At 43.6% G+C, this 20,524-nt stretch overlaps 1 protein-coding gene across 1 annotated transcript in view; it reads right to left on the bottom strand.

Annotated features, from left to right (window-relative positions):
- The window catches only part of LOC121290807 (choline-phosphate cytidylyltransferase B), a 74,183-nt gene extending 57,878 nt beyond the window's left edge, over positions 1-16,305 (bottom strand). The window contains exon 1 of the mRNA XM_041211755.1: positions 16,189-16,305. Coding sequence (XP_041067689.1) covers positions 16,189-16,305 — 117 coding nt within the window. The remainder of the gene's footprint in view (positions 1-16,188) is intronic.
- Positions 16,306-20,524: the final 4,219 nt, after the last annotated feature.

The raw sequence follows: 20,524 nt of genomic DNA, 5'->3' as shown, positions 1-20,524 counted from the left end.
CCTGGTTTCCAGCAGTCATCCGACTGCCAGAACCCTGGGCACACTCTGTCTCTTTATACCTCTTTACTAGATTACACCTCAAGTGAGTGTGAAGTGCCCTCACAAATGTGCACTGACAATGTAGCCGACAATCTAACGCCAACCAAGGTGCTGGTATCTGCACTAGTGCCTGGTTCAGAGTGCAGATGTGACACAAGTGCAGATGAAGCCCGGCAGCCCTTTGGCAACTGGACTGGCTCTTCGGGATCCTGTGATTGAGTTTGTGCTGGAGAATCTAAAAGGGAGAACAAGGACATGTCATTAGTTAAAGTCATCAACTGTCACTGTGCATGCCAGGCACCCTGGTGAGAAATGGAGATCTGCACCACGGTGCCATCATCTTTCAATGATCAATGGGGACTCCAGGTTTAAGGCTCCCATCAATGAAGAGACTACACTAGAATGGTTGCACAATCCAAACTCTCACCCCTCTGCACTGCCCTCTTACCTTGGTCTGGCACCCCCCGCCTCTCCACAACCGGCTGCACAGGGCGCGTGTCGGCTCTCGAGCTCAAGAGCGTCCTGCTCAAACCTGGTCAAAAGCAGCAGGTTGGGTGGGTCTCTGCCTGTCTGTGACCTCTCCAGTTGGTGTCACCTCATCATCTCCTGAAAGGACAGAGGAGCATTAATTAGTCCACTCACTATCTGCAGCGCCATTGCAGCTTGGCCAACCCCAGCTGAGGAACACCTTGCAGGGCACATCCAAGTCGTGCCCCTTGAGCCATAAGACACTCAGTCCAAAAGCCAGGGCTCACCCCCTTGGCCAGCTCCCGCATCATTGACAGTTGGCACTCAGGCTCCAACACCCCTGAACAGCCAGCCCTTAACACTTCTGCACACTGATCCATGGCAGCATGGAACTCACCATTCCTGAGTGCAGCAGGTTATCGAACCTCTTGTGGCACTGCACCCGTGTGCGCTGCACCATTTCATGGCCGCTGACCTGCGCTACCACCTCCTTCCAGGCTTTCTTCATCAAGTGTGGTGGCCTCCTCCTTCCATCCCTTGGTACAAGGGTGTCCCTCTTGGCAACCACCTCCTCCAGCAGCATGGCGAGGCACTAGTCTGAAAAGCAGAGGGGGGCCGACTGCCCACCCAACCTGCCCACCTGCTTGGCATCTCCAGCCGCTGCTAAGGCCATAGGTGCCGTCTCCGCAATGCAGATTATATGCTTCTTCACCAGCAGCCTTCAATGTGCTGCCTGTGCCGTTTTTAAACTGCCCATCAGGTGACCATTGGACCCGGTGCACGACACGCCCCCACCCAGCAATTCCCTACCATTGGGAAGCCACGGTTCAAGCTGGGTGGGCCTTACTTGACCAGCCAGCGTGAAATCAGGGTAGTGGGCCAATCATGAGTGGAGGCCTGTTTCCCAGCTGGTCCCAGGCCCAACGACCTGAAAATTCAGGCCAAGGAATTGAAGGCAAATCATTGATCTGGTCAGGAAACTGGCTGAGCTACTGGAGATAGAGAGCAGGGATAATGGACAGATAAACTGGAATGTGACGAGTGGTGTCCTGCAGGGATCTGTGTTGGGGCCTCAACTATTCACCCTGTTTATTAAAGACTTGGATGATGGATAGAAAGTCACAAGTCCAAATTTTCTAAAGGCAATAGCATAGATGAAAGCACAAAATCACAAAGAAATATTGGTAATTAAATAATTGGGCAAAAGTGTGGCAGATGTATCTCAAAGGTAGGAAAATGTGAGGTCATCCACTTCGGACCTAAAATGGATAGAACAGGATACTTTCTAAGTGGTGAAAAACTAGGAACAGTGGATGTTCCACACCAGAAAAAACTGTTTGTGTTGCGGGCACTACTTTGGATCCAAAATGATGCCCATAGCACCAAACATATGGCTGCTATGCAACCGGATTTTGCGACCTTCTGTGTATCAAGTTTACATGGAGTGTGACCAAAGAGTGCCCACTCCTTGCTCCAAGTAATTGTGCATCCTGGGTGTAAAGGAGAAGAGTCCAGTCATCATTCTCCTTTTTTGGCAAAATAGAAAACAATTCAATAATTTGGTAAATATGAAAGGAAGGACCATTTATCTGAACGTATCTTCTAATGTTCAACAGAAACAAAGGGAGAAAGTTTCTGCACCCTCCTGCCACCAGGATCTTCAAGTCCGGCTGCAAGTCAATGGACTTCTGGCTGAGATGCCACTTCGATGGGGCCAGAAAATCCCAAGGACTAACTCAAGTCCAATGTGCATTATTTTCTTCTATCTGAACTGTTAAAGATATACAGAATGCACCTGAAGTCCACAAAGGTTGCATTCTGTCATTACTGCGGGGGATTTCACTGCTGGGAACCTTCAGCGCTGAGCCCAGCAGACATTTGGGGTCAGGAAAAGGTTCTCTCCTTTACATAACAATGTCAAACACCCATGTCTGGGGGGTTGTTGGGGTGCCGGGGGGTGGTGGGGGTGTAGTAGGGGGGGTACACCTAAAGTGCTTGCTTACTGAAAGAGTCTGCAGACAATTCTGATACTGCGTCCTTCTCCCAAAAAAAATAGTTCGGGGTTGATCCTGAATTCAGTTTTTTTCTTCCCATCATTTTGAGCTGGCTTTTTTTAAAACTAATAATTCTATTTATCTAACAATGTTTTTAATAAATCTTTGACATTTCTGTTGCTATATCTCTTAATCTTCTTTTAATTCTCTTTTAGTTTCTTTGTCTGGAATATGGTAGAATTAGGGACTGAATTTTCCTGGTCATAAACCATTCTGGTCATTTAGAGTACGAAGGAAGAAAAAAGTATGGTAGTATAAATCACTCATGGCGGACATCAGCACCAAATTCATTTCTAGTAACAACATGACAGTCCAGCCCAGCTTCATGGGTTGCATTGTGCTGTGCATTTTGGATGAATGGCCACACAAGAGATCAAACATTCCTTCAGTATGTTTTTTCAATAAATCTATGGTCAGGAATACCATGATGATTGATTCAATCAGAAGGATTTTTTTGTAAATCCTCCAAGGTGCGCCAGCCCAGATTTTGTGCTCGAGTCTAGAGTGAGCTCTGTTCAAGTGTTCCTGTGGAATCAGCTGAGGTGCCTGCTCATTATCAATATCTGTTGACTCCCTTGGGAAGCCCTCAATCAGTTTCACTGGGAGAAAAAAAATCTCCTGGGATCTTTCTGTGTGTAAGATTACTGCTGCTTTTGCCTATGTAAAAACTCTCAGTAACTAATTTGCAGAATGTGAAGTGCTCGAGGTGTTTTAATTTCAGCTCAAGTCACCGGCCTTCAGGACAGAAAAGCAACACATTGGAAGATTTTAAAAATCCTTAAGAATGGTCAGAAATGCAATGGTGATTGATTCATAGATATATTAAAAAACAGTATTCACATGTTGGAGGAATGTTTGCGTTCTTGTGTGTCCATTCCTCCCAAGCGTACAGCACAAAAACAACCCATGAAGCTGGGCTGGACTGTCATGTTGTTACTACAAATGAATTTGGTGCTAAAGGCCGCCAATGCTCTGCAACAGCTGGGTCTGAGTACACCCGAACAAAAGTCAGAATGATTACATTGTTCAGGCTAAAGGGCTGTTCATTTAAGACCTAGATGAAAAGAAATTTCTTCACTCAAAAGGTTGTGAATCTTTGGAACCACAAGGTTATGGATGCTCCATCGTTGAATACATTTGAGGCTGCAATTGACAGATTTTTGGTCTCTCAGGGAATTAAGGAATATAGGAAGCGGACAGGAAAATGGAGTTGAAGTCCAAGATCAGCCACGATTGTATTGAATGGTGGAGTAGGCTCGACAGGCTGTGAGGTCTGCTTTTGTTCCTATCTTTTGTGTTCTTTATTTGATAATTCAATCTAAGAAGAAAACTTTGATTAATTTCTTGTTGTTTGATAAAGGTTTCATTTATTAGCTTATTCTTCCCTTTCTTTTTTTAGAATTTATCAACTACTTTGCATCTTCCAAGTTTGTCCATCTTACATTCAAGTGAGCTACTTGCAGACTTCTCTGCCAATGGCAATCTAGCTAGCTGGCTGCCAAGAGATTGGTCAGTGGCTGGGAAAGTAGGTCAAATACTCCTCTTTGCCTTGATGCCATCCCTACTGCGTTTATCAATGACTCTTGCAAATCCATGGGTGAGAAAATATTTTTCGTGTCACTCATCATGTGCTCCTTTCATATTTCAGCAGTGAACTATCCAAACAGACTTGCAAGCTATAGCGGCAATACCCAGTCACAGTTGGTAACACTCATGCCTCTGAGTCACAAGGTTCTGGGTTCAAATCCCACACTTGAGTACAAAAATCAAGGCTGACACTGCAGCTTAAACCCCATCTGACTCCTCATTGATTGATATAAAAGATCTTTCAAAGAAGAGCAGGGGAGTTATCCCTTGTGTTCTGACCAATATTTAAACATAAATCATCATCACAAAAACAGAGATTATCTGGCCATTAGTACATTGTTGTTTGAGAGAGTTTGCTGTGTACAAATTGGCTGCCATGTTTCCTATATTACAACAATGATTACACTTCAAAAGTACCTCATTTGCGGTAAGGCACTTTGATTTGTCTGGTGGCCATGAAAAGCATTGTTAAAATGTAGGCTATTCTTTCTTTTTATTGATGTCATATTGGCTGAAATTTTCCAGATGGGTAATTGAGATCCAGATGTCAGCCTCAGGTCTGGATTGGAAATGTAGCTGGACGTTGGACGCCATCCTCCCTGACACAGCCAATTATGAGACCAATCCAATTATGAATAGCTGCAGAATTCCAGTGCAGGAGGTCCATGTAGCGCAGCTCATGAGTAGGGCTGCCTCACCTTGGTGGTGTGGGTGCTGCTGGGGAACTAGCAGCAACAGTAGCACCCGAAAGCTCCTCTAGGAGGGCAGTGGCTACCATTGCAGCAACAGTCACATTGGCAGAGACAGCACACTCTGTGAAGTAGTTACTATGACATGCCTTCCTAGAGGGAAGACTTAAGCACTGCGACTTAATGCCGGCATCTAAAGTAAAGGCCTCAAATGGTTCACGGTTCCTGCTATGAAGGTACCTCTGCTCCATTTCCTGACACACTGGGGGGCCCGTGAGAAAGATTTCACTCCATTTCCACAGTTGGGTAGCTGTTGCTGGAAGCCAGCCTTCAGGAAAAGCACGGGACCATGTAGTGGAGCTGGGCCGACACAAGTCAATTGAATTTTCTTTGCTGACCCCACACCTCCAAAAGTCATCTCTGCAGGGCTAGGAAGCTGCAACTCAATGTTGCTTACTTATTTCCTAAATATAATAACTCAAATAATATAGGGGATCTTTTTCAGGCAAATATTCTAACTGTGAAATTCAGCTCTGTGGCTTTGTTTTTCAGTGCTTTAAGTGCTGTTCAGCCTCCAAAATGAAGCAAACTGCACTGGGCACCTTTTTGGTGAGGGCATTAGTGCCCGTGCTGGGAGTGTGTTGATGTGATGCTAGTGCTGCCATTGTGGGGCTCAGTGCTCCAGCTATCACCTTCCCTTAACCTCACACAGCAGCTCAGCAACAGGAAGGACATCTCACTAGCTGAGGGATCATCAGCTACTTTCAAGTTTTTGTCAAATAATTTCTATTGGCACTTGATGTGATTGTAGAAGTGTTCAGTGATTTCTGTAGTATAATGGTCTGGCGCATTCAGGGTTAATGTGGGGCTGAATACAATACTGCCCTGTCATGAAGCTATTAATGTATATAATATTGTGGAAAATATTTTTCTTTTAAAATAGAGGTTTAGTCTGCGGGTATGTCGTAATTGGATTAAAGCCAGCGAGTCTGGGTGCTTTGATATGTACTAGTTTTGATATGTAAGAGAGATAGCGTGCATTTGCATTTTTTGAACAGAGCATTCAAGAAGTGGGGTGAAAACTTGACGCTTTTCTAGCAGATACCAAGCAATATGTTTATATTACTAATAAAATTGGTATTGTGAAAGGGGTTTCATTGTTAAAAGGTGGAGTTCAAAGAGGCTGGTGAGACAATGAGAATTTGAATTCAATCAGTGGTGGTAGGTATAACTTCAGCAGTTTTCGAGTGTACAGGCAGAGGCAATGTAAGATCAAAAGGCAGCTGCAAGCCTCTAACTGGTCCCACAGTGAGATGAACCTCATTTTGAATATGTAAGGTGAAAATGCTTTGTCTGGTGTTTGATTAGGTCTATGGGTTGCTGTTGCCTTACTGGAGATTATTTTGGGAATTTGTTAAAAGTTATGATAATAGTAATTTGTAGCCATGTGTTCATATATTTTAACCTGTGTAAATTAATAAAATGTTTCATTTAGTTTAATGTAAAACCTCAAGAACAAGTAGTCTGATTCCTGAGTTTAGAGTCACATCTCAAACATAACAATTAAAATTATTGGTTATGACAGTTGTTTAAAGTTTCCCTCTGGGATTTTTAAAATAACTCCACTTCACCAACTGGATCGGTCATAATGTGCCCATACAGTGATGTAAGAAGACACATAGTCCAGACCTAGGGTCAGTGTGGTGTTGAAACCTAGACATAGAGATAGCTCCTTGCCTGTGCCATTTACTGTAGATATGTATATAGTTATAAGTACTTAAAGACTTGCTATTAACATACAGGAAACTACAAAGACTTCTTTAACGGACACATCTATGACCAACATCATCCCAACATGGTGGCAGCTCAGGATCTAAAATCCTCTACCTCACCAATATGCTGAAAAACTAAGAAAAAGGAAACCTTCATTGGAAATTCTGACCTGAAAGAAGCTCTCAACTGAGGCTGAAGATGCTGAAGAAATTCCCCAGAAAATGCTCCTGAGAAGAGAGCCTGGAATGCTAAAAGGTTAGTTAAGGAAAAAGTGGGACCTATCAGAGATGAAGATGGAAAATTTTGTGTAGATGCAGAGGCTGTGGGAAGGGTTTTGAATGAATATTTTGCCTTCATGTTTACAAAGGAAAGGGAGGATGTAGATATAGTAGTCCAGGAGGAACACTGCGAGATATATGATGGGATAGTCAAAAGAGAGAGGAAATACTCCAAGGGTTGAAATCCTTGAAAGTTGATCAGTACCAGGGTCAGATGGATTGTTTCCAAGGCTGTTGAAGGAAGTCAGGGAGGAGATAGCAGATGCTCTGAGGATGATTTTCCAATCTTCACTAGATACAGGGGAGGTACCGGAGGACTGGAGAAATGCAAACGTAGTTCCATTGTTTAAAAAGGGATCAAAGGAAATACCAAACAATTATAGGCCAGTTAGTCTTACATTGGTGGTGAGCAAATTAGTAGAATCAATCCTGAGAGATAGGATTAACTGTCATGTGGAAAGGCATGGACTAGTCAGGGATGGTCAGCATGGATTTGTTAAAGGAAGGTCTTGCCTCACAAATTTGATTGAATTCTTTGAGGAAGTGACAAGAAGTGTTGATGAAGGTAGTGCAGTGGATGTTGTGTACATGGATTTTAGCAAGGCATTTGACAAGGTCCCACATGGCAGATTGCTCAGGAAAGTAAAAGCCCATGGGATTCAGGATAATGTGGCAAACTGGATAAAAGGTTGGCTTTGTAACAGGAAACAAAGGGTAATGGTTGATGGATGCCCTTGCGAACGGAAAGTTGTCTCAAGTGGTGTTCCACAGGACTCGGTGTTGGGACCCTTGCTGTTTGTGTTATATATTAACGATTTGGATGTGAACGTGGGGGGCACAACTGGGAAATTTGCAGGTGACACAAAGATTGGCCGAGTAGTGGATAGTGTAGAGGATTGCCATAATCTCCAAAACGATATAGATGGGTTGGTGGAGTGGGCAGTAAAGTGTCAGTTGGATTTTAACATAGAGAAGTGTGAGGTCATACATTTAGGGAGGTCAAACAGTTACAGGGATTATAAAATAAATGGGAATGTACTAAGAGGGGTAGATGAAGTGAGAGATCTTGGCATACAAATACACAAGTCCATGAAGACAGCAGTTCAAGTAGACAAGGTTGTAAAGAAGGCATATGGAATGCTCTCCTTCATTGGCAGAGGTATAGAATATAAAAGTAAGGATATAATGTTTGAATTGTATAAAATACTGGTGAGGCCACAACTGGAGTATTGGAGTGTGCAGTTCTTGTCACCACTTTACAGGAAGGACATAATAACTCTGGAGGGGGTGCAGAGGAGGTTTACAAAAATGTTGCCAGGGTTAGAAAAGTGTAGCTACGAGGAGAGATTGGACTCGAACGCAAGTTCTGTCGAAGAGTCATGAGGACTCGAAACGTCAACTCTTTTCTTCTCCGCCGATGCTGCCAGACCTGCTGAGTTTTTCCAGGTAATTCTGTTTTTGTTTTAGATAGGTTGGGGTTATTTTCCCTGGAACAAAGAAGGCTGAGAGGTGACTGGATTGAGGTGTACAGAATTATGAGGGGAATAGACAGAGTGGACAGGATAAAATTGTTTCCCTTGATGGAGAATTCTAGAACCAGGGGACATAGATTCAAGATAAGTGTCAGAAGGCATAGGTGGGACATGAGGAAGAAATTTTTTACGCAGAGGGTAGTGGGTGTCTGGAATTCGCTGCCTAAGTTGGTGGTAGAGACAGAAACTTTAAACTCTTTTTAAAAGTACCTGGATCTGCATCTAAAGTGCTGTAAGCTGCAGGGCTATGGACCAGGTGCAGGAAGGTGGGATTAGAAAGGGCACCTGGGTGTCCTCGGGCTGACATGGACAGGATGGGTCGAATGGCCTCCTTCTGTGCTGTAACTTTTCTATGGTTTTTATGGTTCTATGGAAGCTGAAGCAGAGATTTTTTTGCAGAAGACTCCAATTCACACCTTGGAAGTTCAGTTTCAGCACGCAGAGTCCAGAGTCTGCAAAGGCGAGCTAAATCTTTTTAAGTTCCAGGCTGCAACTAGTCCTGAGAACTCCTTTTACTAATCCAGAAGCGCCATTTGAACGAAACCCATTGCTAAACCCGATCCCCAACTCCGAACTGCAACACATGGCCTCCAAGTTCAAAAAAGAAAAAAATATTATTCATTAATTGATTCAGCCTCTCAGGAACTTCGTGAGCATCTGATTCATAAAGTAGCAAGCCTGCATTGAATTTGAATGCCTTGCTACTCGAAACAGTAAACCGCTGAACGAAATAAGTCAGCAGACAGCCAACCCACTCAGCCATTGTTAAAAATATTTCCAGAAGTATGTTGCCGCCATTTTGCAGAGCCTGCCAAAGCCGGCAAGTGCAGGAAATCCTTTGTACTGTGGTGAATGGCGATGCCATCTTGAAGGCCTGTAAGCTCTTAAAGTTGTACACACATGGTAAATGTCTTTAACATGGATCACAATTCCACACTGCCAACTCCATTTGGACTCACTCAAGGCACAGACTAGTCACAAAATTGGGGTCTTTTGAGGAAAAGATTTTTAAGATACAGCATCACTTCTAGATTAAATAAAAAGTCAGAAGAGCAAGTAAATACACTTTACTCAAGAGGGCCAATTGTAGACAACAATGCACAAGAGGATATTTATGAGTAAAAGCAAAATACTGCAGATGCTGGAAATCTGAAACAAAAATAAAAATAGATGGAAAAACTCAGCAGGTCTGAGAGGAACACAGTTGATGTTTCGAGTCCGTATGACCCTATGAGTATCTGCCAAATTTGATGAAGTTCTAAAATCCTTTGACATTTATTTCAACTTGCGATCCAACAAAATACTGGAGAGAACAAATTCAATAAGAGGGTCTAACTGCTTGGGGAACCTAACAATTCCTTCATAAATTCTCTCTACAAAATGGCAGAGGGGTATGAATATTGTTGCAGATAGGGGAGAGAGGCAAACTGAATGCCTTTATTTTTCTCGCTATCTGTCCGTAAGCAGATGTGTTTTAATTTTTGAAATAGGCTGTGGCATGTTTCTCCAAATCCTCTGATTGTGAAGTCAATTTTAAAGTGACTCGCAGCAAACACTCTCTAGGGTCAACTCAGGAGCTATTGTTTATTCATACATTCAAACCCCAGGGATGGTCATTGCAACTACATACGCACACGCAGACTAACTCTCTCACACACACAAGCACACAAGGAGATAGGAAAGAAAACAGTTTTACAACTAGGAATAACTTAAAACAAAAAAAAAATAAAGATATGGATATTATGTAACTATCAAAGGCCTGGTGTCAGATTCTAGTGAGGGTTCCTTCACGTGGGAATTAAAGTTCAGGTGGGGTCAGCTAGCTGAAAACAGGAGTTGCCAAATTCCTTCAAAGCTGATGATGGCACAGCAAGATGAGGTTGGTATAGAGACTTGGTCTACTTAACAGGCGATGGCAGGAACCAGGGTTTGAGGAGGCTTGTCAGCCTGGAGTGCTGCTTCGGTATTGACAGGCTGGATGTTAACAGGAGACTGCCCTGGGGGTCCAGGAATGTAACATTAAAACTTTTCAGAGACCAGAGGAGCTTAGGTCATGTGGTGTTGCCCATCAGTAGGCCAGTTTCAGGATAACAATCAGTTTCTACATCTCTGGTCAAATCCATCGTTCACCTTAGGAGATAGATGGTGATTATTAGTGCCTCCGCAGGTATAACAAGTTTTGATGGCTCTCTTTATGTTATAAGTCCAGGTTGGGGAGACAAACCATCTGCTGCTCCCTTGTTTCATTGATTGTAATGGATCCACACAATGATAGGTGTGAGATTCCAGAAGAATGAGGATTGAGCTTTGTCCTGTAATTACTGTTAGAAATTTCCAGAACTGTAGCCAACTTGCAAATCATGTGACCTGTAGCAGCCATATTTTTGGCCCAGCAAAGTCCATTTCTAAATAAGCAGAAAGTAAGGTATGACTTAAGCAGTTTGTGATCTTTTTCTTGTCTTATGGATATGACAATATGGGGATTTACAGTCTGAACTCAGAGACAGAATAGTAGTGGGTGTTGCAGATGATTCACTCTCTAACCTCCTACAAGCAAAAGACAGTTGGTTGACACAGCAACAACTGCGCACATACTGCAATTTCCAGTCAGCATGCCATAACCACAAGGGACGTTGGAACCTGATAATATTCACTCACCATTGACAACAAAAAGCAGAGGTTAAGTGTACCACTAACCCATTTTTTGCCACAGGAATGCCCTTCCTCAGCCTCAGAGGGCTTCGAGATGGCCCACACAGAGGAAGGAGAAGAAAAAGCAGCGCCAAGGAGATGAATACCCTGTTTGTCCACCCTGCATGAAACGATTGAGAGTAACAGGAACCATGGATCAACACAGCAGCCAAACCAACCAGGTGTGGTTCAACATAAAGCAATCGAAGAAAAGAATGAAAGCATACCCAAATGCCAGACCAACCTCCCAGTCAACAGCAAGAACCTGAGCCAACAGAGTCTACCACTCTTCCGATAGAATGGCAAACAAGATGTGGAAGGGTTATAAGGCCTCCAGATCGCCTGAGCCTCTAACTTCAAGGACTTGAAGGGGGTAGATGGGGGAGGGAGAATGCTGTAATAATGCCAATAAAGTAATAGCAATAATGTTGGAATACCAATAAGACAGTAATTACAAGGTAAATGCATAAGACTAATAATAATTTAAGACATGAGTTAAACTAGTGTAACTCCATATCCATGGGATAAAGACTTGAGGGGGTGGGGGGAGGTGTAGTATAAGGATCTGGCACATACAGAATTAATGTGGGACTGAGTACAGTACCACCCACACATTCATGTAAGAAGACACATGACCCAGACCTAGGATCAGTGTGTATTGAGCAAAGGCGTGTTAAGAGCTAGCTCCTTGCCTGTACCCTTTATTGTATATATGTATACAGTTACAAGTAGTTAATAAAGACATGCTGTTAACATACAGAGGACTGCAAAGATTTCTTTAATAAACGTTCTGTAACCAACACCATTCCAACAGTTTCCAGAGTTGCTTAAACATGCTACAGGGAGTGGTGTGGCATGAACTGAAGTCATTTGTCCTAACTTCAAAGTTCGACACAAACCTCGTGCTCACAGGCATGGGTACAGTAGTTTGCATCCCCCTTAGACTACAGCATGACAGGGAGGATGGGAAGAGGCAACAAAGAGCAGGGTAAGCTGCGGGAAGAGGTGGGAGGAGAAGGGCTCTCAGCAGGAGGCCTTATCTTCCTAAGGTGTTCAAGAGGCAATACAAGAGCAAAATGCTGACTGTGGAGGCTGGAAATCTGAAATAAAAACAGAAAATGCTCAAAATATTCAGCAGGTCTGGCAACATATGCAGAGAGAGAAAATTGTTCTTGCAGCAGGGGTCCCGGCAACAGGGCCGAAAGCAGAGGGGGTCGGTAGGAATAACCTTGCTTCGGTGCTCTGCAGGACCTGGAGCCACAACCAAATGGGGTCTGGGACACCAAGGTCAGTCAGACAAGCCCCAGCAAGGAAGGGTGAGGGCAGATAGCACTGTTGCTGCAAGGGCATTGTCACCGTAGGGTAGGGTGGGCTTCCATGGGCCAAAGAGTGCTCAAATAGGATCCCCCTACAAGGCCTGCTGGGAAGCTGCACGAGTTTACCTGACAGTATCCTCATACAGTTAAGGGCCTACCCAGCACTGGTGAAATGCCAGTGGTGGCATGGTGGCACTTAAATGGCTCAATTGGGAGTTGGGGGAGGGCTGTCTGCCACCTTCATCATTGCTGGCAAGGTGACCTGGTGATGTGAAGATGACGGGAACTCTGCCACCCACGTTCCTTTGCCATTTTACAGATCCAACCGCCTTCCAGCCGGTTCCCAAAGGGCTGGTAAAATTCAGCCCAGCTGACGGCCTTTCATCAGACCTTTCAGGGAGCAAATCCCATCTGAAATGCAGGACTGAACTTTAGATTGGAACAGTATGTCAGATGTCTCTGCTTCACCCGGGATGTCATCACTGAAATCTGCCACCTGTTGCAGCCACAACTGCAACCTCAGGGCAGGGCACAGATGGTATTGCCTGTGACTGTCAAGGAGGCCATAGCTATGAACTTCTATGCATCTGGCACCTCACTTCCAGGCCAGCTGCAGATATTCACAACATCTCTCAGTTTGCCCTCCATTTTGCATCACTGAGGCATTGAGTCTTTGTATTCCAAAAGGGCTGAATATATTTCATCTTCTCTTGCCAGAGAGAAACATTAGGAATGAACATATAGCTTCATTAGGATTGCAGGCTTCCCTATGGTACAGGGTGACATTGACTGTACTCAAAAACAGAAAATGCAGCTGCAAAACAGACACTAAAGGACTGCATAAGTGTGATGACATGGTTTGATTTATACATATGGTTTGGAATGTTTTTATCTGTTTATTTTTGCATTGTGGCCAAGCGAACACTGTGATTGTGAGTAACCAAGGGAAGGTAAGGTGTGGGACTGCAGGTGAGTGGGGAATTGAGGTTGTTATTGCCTCAGAATTTCTTCAGATTTCCAGCATCCGTAGTATTTTGCTTTTATCTTGGTGTACTCGTGTGGTTTTGTGGATACCACATGTCAACTCTGAGATGTGCCATCACCAGAAGGGTGCATGCAGGTCAATGCCTGGTATCAGTCATTGCCTTCATTCTGTAACAGTCTGCTGTGCCTTCTACATTTGAGCCACCAGAACAAACCAAAGGGTAGTCACAAGATGACAAGAGCAACTCCATGAAGACATGGCTCATGATTAAGCGCACAACCCACATACAATTGAGCAGCATGCATATAACAAACGTTGTGTTGCCGCATGAAATGTGATCCAGCAGACCTCTGAGGCGTTTAAACAACTGCTGCCTGGACCACTCAGGCAGAGTGGGTGTCAAAATGCATGGTGGTCTGGTGCATGCTGCACAACCTCACCACGTGGGTTCAGTCTTTGTCACCAATTATACAGCGACCAGCTGAGGAGGAGGAAGGAAGGAGACAAACAACACAGCCCCTTTCTGGCAGTGCTATCTGTGATCAATTCATCCAACTGCAATACCAGCAAAAACAACCTCAATTCCCCACTCACCTGCAGTCCCACACCTTATCTTTCCTCGGTTACTCACAATCACAGTGTTCGCTTGGCCACAATGCAAAAATAAACAGATAAAAACATTCCAAACCAAATGTATAAATCAAACCATGTCATCACACTTATGCAGTCCTTTAGTGACCGTCTTGCAGCTGCCTTTACCTGTCCTACTGCTCATACATACCACCATGGCTGGTAGGAGGCTGCTGACTTTCAGTGGAGGAGACTGCAGATTGTGTTGGAAGATGGCGTCAAGCAGCTGTGGCTTCGGACTACATCACCTCAGCATGGGCAACAGCAGTGTGGACTGCAAGGGCACTGGTGGATTGACAGGGGTGGGAGGACAAATCCTGAGAGAGGACAGCAGGTTTGTGCTCCATGAAGCCACTGCCACTCTCCTGGGTTGGTGCCTCAGCAACTCTGCTTTGTGCAGTCTGTCAAGCCAGTGGTGCAGTTGGTGGAATATGGCATTTGAAGATATATTCACTGACCTCGACCACGCATGTGAGAACATAAGAACACAAGAAATAGGAGCTTGAGTAAGCCATTCGGCCCCTCAAGCTTGTCCCGCCATTCAATAAGATCATGGTTGATCTGCCCCAGGCTTCAACTCCTCTTTCATGCCAGCTCCTCATAGCCCTCAACTCCCCAATATTTCAAAAATCTATCTACCTCATCTTTCAATGCTTTCAGTGATTTAGCCTCCACAACTTTCTAGTATAGAGAATTCCAGACATTCGCTACCCTCTGAGAGAAGAAATTCCTTCACATCTCAGTTTTAAATGAGTGTCCCCTTATTCTGTAACTATGTCCCCTAGTTCAACATTCCCCCACTAGTGGAAGCATCTTCTCAACGTCCACCCTGTCAAGCTCCCTCAGGTCATTAAACATTTTGCAACATGGCATCCAGGTCCTGGCTGGACTCCTGGCATTGATCTCCACAGCTATCTGATCACTCTGCTTTCACAAGGTTTGTCTGGTGGGCTTTTTAACCCACTGTGGTAGAAGGCCTCTCTCCACTTCCTACACCAAGGCCTGCAGTGCAGGATCGGAAAATCTTGGTGCCCACTCTGTGCCACGTAGTGCCATTCTTGTGTTTTTCCAGCTCAGTATCAGTTGTAAAATGACTTCCAGCACCTGCTCTATCCTCAGTGCACCTCCCTTTTAAGTAATGTAGACCAGCTTTAACTTGAACATGCTAGCCTCTGACAATTTGGTACCCCCTGTTCAGGCATGCAGCCACAGGTGTGCTGGACGCATACTAGAATCATTTAAATAAGCTAGCAGCATGAAGTTTGCGTTCTGCCTGCATCAGAAGCAATGGGCACAGGTTAAACGTGTATCACGAGCCTAACCCCACTTTCTGGAGATTATCACATTTTGCGGCCTCTGAGTTTTAATTGGCTGCAGCTACCAGGTGATTGATCACATCAGTTCATTGTTCTAAATCAACAGATACTACTTTTCTTGTTTAGTTAACTGCCACAACCTTGTTTAGTCATCAAAACATTGTGCAGAAACTAAAGACAAAAAAACAATTCTGCCATTTGCTGTGACTGCTATTTTATGTTGCAAATAACTAATTCTATATATGATCTGTTGGCTTCCCAACAGTTTTGGCTTTGTACAAATCACTGAACTCTTGCAGCTTATTTTTATTCACACTTTCAATCTGATGGCAGCATTTTTAATCCATATGATACAGTTTCAATTTCACAGGATGAGATACTCAGTAATATTGAACTCTTGTATATTTGTTGTGTTCTGCACCACAATATAATATCCAGTGCAATTTGTAATGAAAGGAGAATTAATCACTAAAGTGGGTAAGGAAGCATTTCATTATATTGCAAATATTTGAATTGTTAAATCTCCAAACATCCCCTTGTAGGTTATGTTTCTTTCCTTCACAGCTGTAGGAGTGACTGTGGATCCTGTCTCCCTGAATCCTGTCTCCCTGAATAATTAGGCATGAAAACAATGAAGCTGTCTAATTTACTGGCCACAATAAACACACAATAAGGGGTACAGTTAACTGAGGCATTGTTTTAAAACTACTCAGAGGATCATATTGTGTAGCTCCCTTTCTCCTGATGAAACTATATGCCACCTCCGTACTTAACGACCAAATATATATATATATGTTATATTTATCAGAGATATCTATTATTTGACTCACCGTACGAGGCTGAGGGCAGGTGTGTTCTATTTCCTCCATAGTCTTTGATGGAAGCTTATAACAGGAGGATTTTGGGATACCTTCTAGTGACTCAGCATCAAATTTAAGAACTGGCATGACCGAGGAAAAGCTGCTGTCTCCACAACCTAACTCCACCGATCACTTTATTGTCCGTCAATTCTTTTTCCCCGTGCTATTTTAATTTCACACCCCCTAGGGAAACATGAACATTATTCTCTCATATAAACTACAAGGCAGGGCCTTCAGCTGTCGCTATAACAACCATTCAGTAGGTTTGTTACTACCTCACTAAGCACATTCATTTACATAATGTGCACTGGTTGGCTGTTTCCACTATGAGATGAGAGTAAAAGCAAGGCACATAATTCTGGTGCTGAGCTAGAGACAGTGACGACTTCAGCCTGAGCCATGAGGGGAGGCAGATGAGGGGGGGAGGTTGGGGGAAGTCAAAACACATTTGCAGGGAAACAGATTCCCCATAATTATTTACCCGGATCTGAAAATTGAGATCAGTGAGCAACGTGTGGGGAATTAATAGCCTGTCTACCACATTAGCGTCACTATTGCTGATGGATACTATAATGGATTTGCTTAAACAATGATTGCACCTTTAATAGTGGTCATAGCTGCAGATTATACTGACACTGTTACATACAAATATTAGCCGTTTCTACTAAACAAAATAAACTTACTATGTGCACTGCAGTATAAGATTATTTTCTCAATTACTTAGCACTTTGATACATATTTAAACTGTAACACATGTAATAGGAACATAGGAAATAGGAGCAGGAATAGACTATTCAGCCCCTTGAGCTTGCTCTGCCATTCAACTAAATCATGGCTGATCTTCCACCTCAATGTTATTTTCCCACACTACCCCCATATCCTTTCATATCTTTAATATCTAGAATTCCTTTTTGGAATGTAACTCAATGGCTGAGCCCCCAAAGCCCTAGAGAATTCCAAAGATTCACTACCCTCTGAGTAAAGAAATTTCTCCTCATCTCGGCCCTAAATGGCCTACCTGTTATTCTGAGACTGTATCCCCTTTTTCTAGACTGCCCCCCAACCCTCAGCCAGAGGAACTATCCTTTCTACATCTATCCATAGACTCATAGACTTTTACAGGACAGAAGGAGGCCATTTGGCCCAACATGTCCACATTGGTCAGCAAAGATCTGACTACACTAATCCCATTCTCCAGCGCTTGGCCCATAGCCCTGGAGGCAATGGCAATGCAAGTGAATATCTAAATACTTCTTAAATGTTACAAGAGTTTCTGACTCAACCACCCTTTCAGGCAGTGAGTTCCAGACTTCCACCACCTCTGGGTGAAAAAATTTCTCCTCAACTCCCCTCTTAGCCTTCTACCTCTTACCTTAAATCTACGGCTCCAGGTTATTGACCCCTCTACTAATGGAAAAGTGCCTTCTTATCCACCCTATCTATGTCCTTCATAACCTTATATAACTCCATCAGTTCCCTCTCAACCTTCGCTGCTCCAAGGAAAAATAACCCCAGCCTATTCAATCTTTCCTCATAGCTCAGACCCTCCAGCCCAGGCAGCATCCTGGTAAATCTCCTCTACACCCTCTCCAATGCAATCACTTCCTTCCTCTAATGTGGTGACCAGAACTGCATGCAGTACTCCAGTTGTGACCTAACCAGCATTTTATACAGTTCCAGCATAACCTCCCTGCTCTTGTATTCTATGCCTCAGCTAATAAAGGCAAGTATCCCATATGCCTTCTTAACCACCTTATCTACCTGCCCTGCTACCTTCAGGGATCTATGGATATGCACACCAAGGCGCCTCTGATCTTCAGTACTTTCTAGGGTCCTACCATTCGTAGTGTCATATCTTGCCTTATTAGCCCCCCACAAGTGTATTACCTCACACTTTTCTGAGTTGAATTCCATTTGCCACTGCTCTGCCCACCTGACAAGTCCATTGATATCCCAGTCTCCTCAATCCCTCCTCATAGGACAATCCAGCCAGCCCAGAGATCAGTCTGGTGAACCTTCATTGCACTCACTCAATGGCAAGTATATCCTTCCTTGGGTAAGGAGACCAAAATTGTACACATTACTCCAGGTGTGGTCTCATCAAGCCTCTATACAATTGCAGCTAGACATCTTTATTCCTGTACTCAAATCCTCTTGCAAAGGCCAACGTAACCATTTGCTTTCCTAATTGCTTGTTGCACCTGCATGTTGGCTTTCAGTGACTAATGAACAAGGAGACCCAAGGTCCCTTTGGATATCAACACTTCCCAATCTCTCGCTATTTAAGAAATACTCTGCATTTCTTTCTTTCCTACCAAAGTGGATAGCTTCACATTTTTCCACATTTATTCCATCTGTCATGTTCTTACCCATTCACTTAGTCTGTCTAAATCTCTTTGAAGCCTCTGCATCCTCCTCACAACTCACAATCCCACCTAGTTTTGTGTCACCAGAAAACTTGTAAATATTACATTTACTCCCCAAATCCAAATCATTGATATAGATTGTGAATAGCTGGAGGCCCAAGCACTGATCCTTGCAGTACCCCACTAGTCACAGCCTCACAACCTGAGACTGACCAATTTATTCCTACTCTTTGTTTCCTATCCGTTAACCAATTTTCAATCCATGTGCTCTAATTTTGCTTACTAACCTCCTGTGTGGGACCTTATTGAAAGCTTTCTGCAAATCTAAATACATCATATCCACTGGTTCCCCCTTATCTATTCTGTTAGTTACATCCTCAAAAAACTCTAACAGGTTTGTCAAACATGATTTCCCTTTTCATAAATCCATGTTGACTTTTCCCAATCCTAGCATTATTTTCTAAGTTACCACATCCTTCATAATAGATTCTAGCATTTTCCCTACTACTGATGTCAGGCTAACCGGTCTGCAGATTCCTGTTTTCCCTTTCCCTCCTTTCTTACATACTGAGGTTACATTTACTACCTCCGAATCTGCAGGAACTATTCCAGAATCTATAGAATTTTGGAAGATGACCACCAATGCATCCATTATCTCTACAGGCACCTTTTTCAACACTCTGGGATGTAGAGCATCAGGTCCAGAGGTTTATCAACTCTCAGTCCCATTCATTTCTCCAGTATTACCTTTTTACTAATACTAATTTTGTTCATTTCCTCATTCTCACTAGTCCCTTAACTTTTTACTATTCCTGGGTGGTTTTTTATATCTTCCTCTGAGAAGACAACACAAAGGGCTAGATTTTCACTGAGTCAGGATGATTCAGGAGCGCCAATCAAGCAATGTTTTCTCTGGGATGCAGCTGTTACAACAAGTTTAATGGATGCCTGAGATCTCAGCCAAACATCACATCCATTACTCTCCTTGAGATAGCTGTGTCCCAGAGAAAACATTGCTTGATTGACAGCTTTGGTTCTCTGATTCCTGTGGTCAATTTCACAATGTTTATTTACACAAGGTTAAGAGGTTTCAAGTGTTTGAGATTTCTGCTATTGATATTTTAAAGGGTCTGAATGATTGACATTTTTATTACCTTGTAGTGAAATAACTATTTTTTTTAACATAGTGGAAAGCACTGAATGCATGAATGAATTTTTATACTCATCCAACTGCCACTATAGGATTCATTTGTTCTACACAGTGTATAGTGGATTACAGAAGTGCCATAACTTGGCATAGAGGGCATGAGGGATATAGAAGTGGGTGAATGTCTTAGCTTGGCATAGTGGGTATAAAGGGCCATGGGGGTGTGGGTGGGGGTCATGGCAGGCATTTGGGCATGAGGTGGCATTGATGGAGCCTGGGGAGTGTGTGAAAGTGAGGGGGTGTTAGGGATGAGGGCTAGAGGGCCTTTGTATTTTTATTTTAACTGGGTTAAGTCCCACAGCACTGAGGAGGGCCTTTTAAGTGGCCTGCCGTGGCACTGGGCAGCCCCTGTGTCTGCCTCCAAATGCCTCCCTGCGTTGGCTGGCCCAACTCCAGTCCATACCAGACCCCACCAATGAAGATCCTGTTTTTGTGGGCACTTTCTCCCTAGATGGGCGGGACGTGCTAGGAATTTTCCCAACTCCCGCTACCCAAATCGAGCATGAAAATTCAGGCCAAAGTATTTGTTTAGTTCCTCTGCCATTTCCTTTTTCCCCATTATAAATTCTCCTGTCTTTGCTTGTAGTGGGCCCACATTTGTCTTTGCTAATCTTTTTCTTTTTACATACCTATAGGAGCTTTTGCAGTCCATTTTTATGTTTCTCATGAGTTTACGTTCATATTCTATTTTCTCCTTCTTTATGAGTTTCTTGGTCCTCCTTTGCTGAATTCT

The sequence above is a fragment of the Carcharodon carcharias genome, chromosome 18 (assembly GCF_017639515.1).
Source record: "Carcharodon carcharias isolate sCarCar2 chromosome 18, sCarCar2.pri, whole genome shotgun sequence".
NCBI classification, from domain to species: Eukaryota; Metazoa; Chordata; class Chondrichthyes; order Lamniformes; family Lamnidae; genus Carcharodon; species Carcharodon carcharias.
Note: the sequence above shows the minus strand (reverse complement) of the source record. Positions and strands in the feature narration are given on the sequence as shown.